Here is an 8,950-nt window from a genome sequence, read left to right on the forward strand (position 1 = left end):
TAAATACATGCATATATTAATATTTTATATATGAAATATATAATTAATTTATAAATATTTTATTTTGTCCACTCCCATCAGCTCGTGAATTAGAATCCGATTCGGAGGGCTGGGAAGAACGTGAATCATCTCGCACACATTCGGTTAAATTCAATGCCGATGTGCCGACCCACGAGAAAGATTCCACATTTACCCGACAAAATACACCACATCCCAAGGAGTTGCGTGACAAGGCCAAAAAGCTATTGGCCAAAAATCGTACCGATGACCCAGCTGGCGGTTTGGAACCACTCTCGGAAGAGGTGAGTACTATATATAATTTATAAATTATTTTTAAATTTAATTTTTTTTAGAAACCATAGATTTTAAACATTTAAATAGATATTTCGAACCTGACTGTAATATAAAAAAAATATTTTCCAACCTGGCAATGCCATGCAATTTTGTTATTCCATTTTTCAACATATCTTTGGGATATAGTCTTGCCATTAACCCATTGAAATTCACCACAATGTTTTATTCAGCTATGTTTTATACCCATACAATTTCTTTATTTGTCAACAGGTGGCAATATCGTCGGTTTTTTTTTTAAATTTGGTTCGTTCGGTATTAAAACACGAAATGAAAAATATAAATAAAAAACAGTCTGACTAAATAAAAAAATCTCTCTTGAAAATTTTCCTACTAGAAACTATCAATGTAGGTCATACTGAAAATTTATCGTAATGTTTAATCTACGAGGACTAATGTATGAAAAATGCGAATATTTCATTATCAAAAAAGGTGCTATTGTATTTCAAAGTATTCTCCACAATGATTTATACAATTTTTCATGAAATCAAACCAATTGTCGAAGCATATTATCTACTTCCATTGAGACACCTTCAAAACATGGGTTTTGAAAGCGTCAGCGCTTCTTCGTGCTACGAAAATCGTTGACCCCACATTTTTTCATTTGCGGATGTAAAAAGGAACCATCAGGGTTTTGAGACGGATGACTCATAAATTCAAGAGGCGCTGGAACACCAAAAATGTGTTTTAAGTATTGTAGACCTCCGGAGAATATTCATTATAAAAAAGCAAGTCTGAATGGACCTAGAAACGTTCAGTTCTGATACACCTTCAGTAAATATTTGTTTTTTTTCTGATACACGTCCAACAAATCATTTTTTAAATATTGACGCTTAGACTACAAAAAAATATTATTATACCCTACACAACTATGTTGTCAGGATATTATAGCTTTGTGCAGCCCCAAAAGTTTGTAACGCTGCGAAATATTTAACTGTACCGATCGTCATATCTCGCCTAGCTGAGTCGATCTAGACATGTGAGTCCGTCCGTCTGTCCATTATAATTTCTAAACACGATACCAGCCACAGTTATGAACCAATCTTCACGAAATTTTGCATGTAGGATGGGTTCTGACCAATGAAGACCTTCTAGAGGCCGCAATTATGGTCCGAACATCGAGAAATTTTAAATATTGACCGATCATAAAGCGGTTCAAATGGACCCTGACTTGTGTGTAAATAATGACAAATTTAGTCCTGAAGGACATAGACCCGATAGTAAATCCAACAGGAGTGGTTGGCCTTTCAATTGATACCAATTATATTGTCGTACGTATTCGGATGTAGGAGTTACGCATAAATATTTTCAGGAGCTTACGTATTCATATATTATATTGTATCCCATAACTACACTAGAGGGCGAAATTATAGAGCAGAAATTTTCCATGAGAATCCAGGTATGGTTAAGGACAACACCTATAATTTTCGGTGATGATCTGATAATAAGTTTGGGACGAACTTGACCGAAAACTTAATTTGTTGTGTTTTCTCGAGTCGATCTATAGCCCACGATTGAAAGCCGGAAAGGAATATAGGCAAGTAATTTGAAGAGCTGCACTGCATATTAGTATTATTTGTCGACCTCTTGTAGGCCAAGAAGGGGAAAATATAGCGAAATATTATCCATGCTCAGAATATAGAACCACAGAATGTTCGATTTTCGTGGAAGTTGTGTAGGGTATCATACGGTCGGCCCCATACGACTATACTGCTCCGCTCATTGTTTCTTTTTTTTAAATCCTGGGTCTGATAGACCATAAACAAACATTAAAAAGATAAGTCTGATGGACATTACAAATATGGTTTTAAAAAATTCTGAATCGAAAGACGTCCTCCAGCAATTATTCTTCATAAACTGCAGGTTGCATTAGAACTCTAAACCCTTTCAATTCTGGTCTGATAGACCTTTGACAAATATTAAAAAATCCTGAGTCTTATGACCATTAAAAATATTGTTTTAAAACATTCTGAATCGAGAGAACTCCAACAGTTGTTCTTCACAAAATGCAGGCAGAATTAGATCTCTAAAACATCTTTTATTATACCCTACACAACTATGTTGTCAGGGTATTATAGCTTTGTGCAGCCCCAAATGTTTGTAACGCCGCGAAATATTGGTCCTAGACCCACCTTTAAGTATACCGATCGTCATATCTCGACTAGCTGAGTCGATCTAGACTCAGCTAGTCGATTTTGATAAAGATCGGTCAATATTTAGCCGGTCAAATGGACCCAGACTTTTGTGTGAAAAATGACAAAATTTGTATTCTATGGCATATATATTTACTCCTGGAGGATGTAGACCCGAGGAGTTGATAGCATATCCAAGATGAGTGGTTGGCCTTTAAATTGATACCAAATATAGTGATGTATCTTATCAGATGTGGGAGTTACATCAAATATTTACAGGTGCTTACGTTTTCAGATATCATTTAGTAACCCATTACCACATTAAAGGGGGAAATATCGCACTAATGGCTTTAAAATTTTTCATGAAGTTCCAGTTATGGTCAAGAACAACGTCTTCAATTTTCGGTGATGATCAGATTAAAATTTTGGGATGAAATGGACCGAAAACTTAATTTTTTATGTGTTTTCGAGTCGAGTATAATCCGAAAATCACAACACAACCCACCGTGAAGGTAATCTGGACAAGTAATTAGATGGACTGTACTGAATATTCGAAAAAGTAAGGAAGAGGTGTTGTTGACCTCTAAACGGGCATAAGGGGGCAAATATCACGAAATATTACTCTGACTCGGAATAAACATCTTCAGAAAGTTAGAGTTCGTGGTAGTTGTGTAGGGTATCGTATGGTCGGCCCCGTCCGACTATACTGCTCCGCTCACTGTTTTTTTTAATAAATCTGAGCTTCAAGATATATTTTTAAAAAACCGGCTCGCTAGCCTTTCAAAATATACTTAATAAATCCAGGCTGTAACAGACCTTCAAATGTATTCTATAAAAATCCAGGAACTAAAGGACGTTCAAAAAAAATGCAGGTATATTCCTATTCTTTCAAATTCATGGTCTAATAAGCATCCAAAATACGATTAAAAACGTATTTAAATCCAGACTTTTATGAAGGATATTTTTTCTCTATAAAAATTACCTTTATTCTATAGAAAGTAATCTTCAGAACTTAACCTCACACACTCGCCTTAGGAAAAATACCTTTTTTTCTGAGGATTATTTTTTTCTTCAAATAAAAAACCTCCCTGAATGAATGATTTTTGTTTCTACAGAAAAAATAGAAAAATACCTCAGTCAGAGGTAGTTACATTGGTTAGTTTTTTTTTTCGCAGAAAAAACACCTTAGTGACTATTTTTTTTATAAAAGATACACAACAATGTGGTGATTAAATACGTCAATTTCTGAGGACGATTTTGTTCCATAGAAAAATACTTCTGTCCTTGACTGTATTTATTCTCTGTTATCGAGGGTAATGATTATTTTTCGATAAGAATCCTTAGACTCAGAGAAGGATTTGTCACTCCCTGAGGATGAAATTTTTCATTAAAAATATATTCCATCACTGAACAAGCGTATGAATTTTGATAACAGTAGCCACCTGGTGAGCGAAATTCGAACAACTAAACTGTTCTCATTTTGTTAACAATTTACTTTTTCCACCACTCTACAAATCTCTATTCGTATTGTTCTCTTCCCATAGAAAAATTCAAAACAAGAATACAGTTCCACCACTGTGGAGAGTACAACATCGCCATCTAGTAACTATAGTGAGGAACCATCACTCAAGCAAGCAATTCTCCATGGGCAAACACAACAATTGATTGTGAAGACACAAACCAATGCCAACCAGCAGCAGGCGCAACAACCACCATCGTCAGGGGCTGCCGAAACTAAATTGGAAAATATGACAGCAGCCAGTAGTGTGTCGCATGATGATGAAGATGACGATGAGGAGGATGATGAATATGTAAGAAATCTTTATTTAAAATAATCCTTATTTTAAATAATTTTGAAAAATTTCCCCCTTTATAGGATCAATCCGAAAGACGTGTTGGTTTTCAAGTTGAACACGATGATGAGGAAGATTTCCGTAATAGACCACCGAAACTACACAGAAGGTATGAGAAGAAATGAAATGTTTTTTTCAATGGATATTTTTTTTATTAAAAAGCTCTCAATTCTCCATAGGGATACTCCTCATCATTTGAAAAACAAACGTGTCCAGCACAGTATCAGCAATAAGAAAGATCATGAAATCCTCACCAATGCATTGCAGCAGGAAAAGAAAGTCCAACAGCTGCCCACAGTGGTACAATCTCCCATAGCTGAAAATCCTTCAGAAAATGAAGCGGAGTTACAAGAAAACACGGCTCCTGCACCATTTGACGCTTCGCTGTCGCCAATTGCGCCAAAGCAACAACCCGTTGATAGCGCCCAACCAACAGCGGCCATCAATGCTGATGGTGAGTACGCACAACAAACCAATTGGTGATGGGTCATAATCTGTATTATTTATATATATTTTTCGTCCCTATTATCCCAATATTTCCCACAAAATATCCTTTATGAAACAAATTGTCCTCATAGTAAAATGAGGCTTGTTTTTTTGTCTTTTATGATGCCATATTTATATTTGAAAGTGAATTGACGGTTCATGCCGACTGGAGTATGAAGTGAAGTGTGGTGGCGGTTTAATCTTTCCTTTTTTATTATTTATAATTTTTTATTATTATTTAAGCTTATTGTGTTTTTGTTTAATTTGTAATTATCTTTATTGAATATTTTGTTTTCATTTGCTTAAGTTAATGTTTGTGTGTTTAAGAATTATTTTTATTTATGAATTCCTTTGATTTTATTTTTTATTGTGTTTTTTCTTTTGTTATTATAATTATAGTTAGTTAATGTCCTTTAATAAATAAATGAACAATGAATTCATTTTATAAAATCTAACTATAAATTAAGATTTTTATTTTTTATATTGTGTGTGTATATTTTTTGTATTACGTGGTGTTGGAAATCAAAATATTTATATTTATTTCAAAGACTAATTTCGTTATATAAAAAAAGAATTCTATAGAAAAAAGTGATAATGAGAAGGATTATCCTTCTATAGATAAACAAATACTTCAGTTACTGTGGTTTGCACAAAAAATCTTCATAGTTCTATATGAAAAGGCCTTTAGATATTGACAAGTTTTTTCCTTTATATAAATTACTACCTTAGTAATATTTTTCTAGAGACAACATACCTCAGTTAAATTTTTCTGTAGAAACATAGACGACAATAACTGAGAGATTTTTTCTATGGAAAAATGGATAAATTGTCCTCTGTGAGCTACAATCGTTTGTATAAACAATTGTAATCAATAACAGAACACTTTTGTCTTTAAAAATAAGTTCACATTTCTGTTATTGGGTACAATTTGCATATACAGAGGAACATTTCTCCATAGTTATTGTCGTCTATTTTTTTAACAATGAAGAAATAGAAACAGTTGTTTTTGGAGTGTTCTTTTTTAACAAAAATCGGCCTTGGAGATTAAGAAATTGTTCTCTATAGAAAATGTTCGGATTAACGGAGGTCACGTTTTTTCCATATCTTCAGATATGTTTTTCATTTACTAAGGTCCGATTATTTTGTATAGAAATAAATACCTTAGTTGCTAATGCCCGATTTTTACACATTCAGCCTTATGTTCTTATAGGGTACAAAATTTCTTCAATAAAAATTATAAATAACGTTGCACTTTTTCTTTTTCCCTATAACGGTATCCCTCGAATTTTCGGTTTTTGGCGGTTTTTGAACGCCAACCGATTTGGCTGAAATTTGGCACTTTCGGTTCTTTTTGGGTACTAAATATCTCAATTTTTTCATGTAGCCCCCATATGATTCGCTGAAATTTTGTACAATGTGTTCTTATAGGGTACCAAATTTCTCCACTAAAAATTAAAAATATCGGTGCACTTTTTCTGGTAGCCTGATACTTTGGTATTTTTAATGTTTTAGTTGCATTTTGGTAATTTGGTATTCCGGGTTTTTATATCCGTTTTCCGGTATTTCCCCCCCCCCCCCCCCCCAAATTTTCGGTATTTTGGAGTTGTTGAGTGTATTTTTCGACCGAGATGGCTGCAATTAAGTACTTTGAGTTCATATTGGCTAGCAAATGTCTCCACTAAAAATTATAAATATCGGTGTACTTTTTCCGTTAGCCGCCATACAAGGGTACCGCCCAATTTTCGGTATTTTGGGGTTCTCAATCCTATTCGCTGTAATTTCGTATTTTGCAAATCTCCCTCCCAAAAGTTATTAATATTAGCCCCCTTTCTGGCGTAACCCCAATAAACCGCTTTTTTTATTAAAATATATAGTCTTGTTCCACCATAGTAGGGGACATTCTTTTCTCGAAATTATTATATTCTAAGACAATTTTGCCGATTCTGCCATCCGATGAAGTATGCAAAAATATTAGGTTCGAAATTGAGCTATATCGGTCCTCAATTATCCATAGCACCTAATGTAATGTTAACTCCAAATGTTCGGTAATTCCTACACGAAGTAATCAATATTGGTCCCGCTTTGGGTATAGCCTCGAGACATGTATGCATATAAATATTTTTTTCTGCAAATTTTTATATTGAATCAACAGCCACCATCCCACCCACCATGCGTTGTCAATATCGGTCTATGTTTTATGGTTTTGATTCTTTAGGAAAAGTCTCCAGTAAAAATTGCTTGGTAGAATTGTCGGTATTGGTCCACTTTATGGATTGTCCCAATGTTTTAGTTCCAAGTAACTGTCAGTACACCTATGATGGAGGGTATCCAAAGTTGGGCCCGGCCGCACTTGCCGCTTTTCACTTGTTTAAGGTATGAGGTATGGTATTTTTAGATATACCGAAGTACCTGCATATTATCATTCCTGGTCCTTGGAATTAGCATTTTTGGTCCCTGGATGGTTATAAACATCTACGCAGGAAATGATCACTATGGTTCATATTTTGTGGTCTCATCCTATTTTCAATATTTCGAAGGCTTTAGTCACATTTTCCCAACGAAGTGGTTCTAATTTCACATTCCTGTTTTTTGGATGGGGAAAAACATTACAGAAAATTGTCGAATATGCACAAGTGTTAACATAACACGAAATGAAGGTTTTCCGGATTCCAAGTAAATATAAAGTTTCTTCACAAAAACTTTTCGATATAGGTCTATGTTTTAAAATAGCGCCTTGTAAAGGTTCCACCTTATTTTCGGTGTGCTGAATTTCCTAGTCCATTTTCCAAACTGAGTGTCAGTAATTTAGTACATAATTTTCTCAGAACACGAAAAGTTACTGAGAATATGTTGGATACATAAAAATTATTATTGTTTATCATATTCTTTGTTGAAAATCAAATTTTACAAAGACCCTAAATTAGTCTCTCAATAGCAAAACCATACCAAGGTGTCGGAACAATCACCTCAGCAAGAAATAATAACAACAAACCTCAACAAGTTGGAAAAATTTAGAACAAACAAAAACAGAGACAAAACTCAGACCATTTTTTAAACAATTTATTACGTTTTGGTTCTTTGTTTCTATGTTTTGTAGTGTTTTATTTTTTGACATATAGACTATACACTCGCAGCTAGAAAATGTAGCAAGAAGAAGAAGAAGCGGACAACAACAAACACTATAAAACACTAGCCATAATTGCAACAAAAAATTATGATGATACCGACAAAGACCCAACCACACATTCATAGGAATGCGCACTGCTCTCACTCACCTGGTCACCAAAGTTCAAAGTTGTTGATTTTATAGTTCATAACCTGGTCTATGAGGCGTGCATCCACATACACTCATTGCTTGGCTGGCTGGGCTGCCTGCTTGTCACTGCACAAGTGGCAATGATTACCAAGACCTGGTTAATATAAAGACAAACATTGTGTCTCCCTCATCGATAAATGACATATGGGGCTTGGTTCGTGGGGTGACGGGCTGGCGAAGGCATCGCACCAATTGTTGATTTATTGTTTGATATGGGAAAAATTGCAAGAGGTGTTGTGGTGCGAGAGGGGGATGTATGGGTGAAAAGATATTATGTTTTTTCGATGTGTATGTTTTGTTGGCAAAGAAAATTGAAAAAATGGGAACTAAACAATAAATCAATCAATAAACAAATAGTATCTGTTTTCCACTATGCAACAGTTACACATTATTAAGAGGTGTTTTAGGAATACGTATGATGAGTGGATGACTGAGAAGACGGACGATTTGAAATTCTAGAAAAAGAGAATTTGGGAAGGAAGAAGTGAGCTGAGAAAGTATTAGGTATGCAGTTGAGGAATAGCATCTTCATTCATCTTCATATATTATCTACTTGCCAAATAATCAGTTCTAGAAATAAAGCCAAGAAGACTTTATTTTCGGATTTAGCCACAAATTCTCATCAGTTCTCCTAGGCTTTTTGCTTAGAATATTGTACCACATTTTTGATAAGAAATTATTTCCCGACTTTTTGCCCTACAACCCTCGTTACCTGTTTTCGAAAATTGCATTACCATGAACTGTTAGTCTTCATTGGTTCGTTACAATTCTTTACGGTTATGCGACAAGATATATTTTTTTCCGAAACGCTA

The 8,950-nt window shown here is 34.6% G+C and overlaps 1 protein-coding gene across 1 annotated transcript in view; it reads left to right on the top strand.

The window, feature by feature from the left end:
- Positions 1–5,229, top strand: part of LOC133328716 (protein lap4-like) — a 151,082-nt gene extending 145,853 nt beyond the window's left edge. The window contains exons 8-12 of the mRNA XM_061537260.1: positions 82–302; positions 4,028–4,294; positions 4,360–4,445; positions 4,516–4,790; positions 5,222–5,229. Of these exons, the coding sequence (XP_061393244.1) occupies positions 82–302; positions 4,028–4,294; positions 4,360–4,445; positions 4,516–4,790; positions 5,222–5,229 (857 nt within the window). The remainder of the gene's footprint in view (positions 1–81; positions 303–4,027; positions 4,295–4,359; positions 4,446–4,515; positions 4,791–5,221) is intronic.
- Positions 5,230–8,950: the final 3,721 nt, after the last annotated feature.

Source organism: Musca vetustissima, unplaced genomic scaffold, assembly GCF_032173495.1.
Source record: "Musca vetustissima isolate MV318-11 ecotype Yass unplaced genomic scaffold, APGP_CSIRO_Mvet_v1 utg21219, whole genome shotgun sequence".
Classification (NCBI taxonomy): domain Eukaryota; kingdom Metazoa; phylum Arthropoda; class Insecta; order Diptera; family Muscidae; genus Musca; species Musca vetustissima.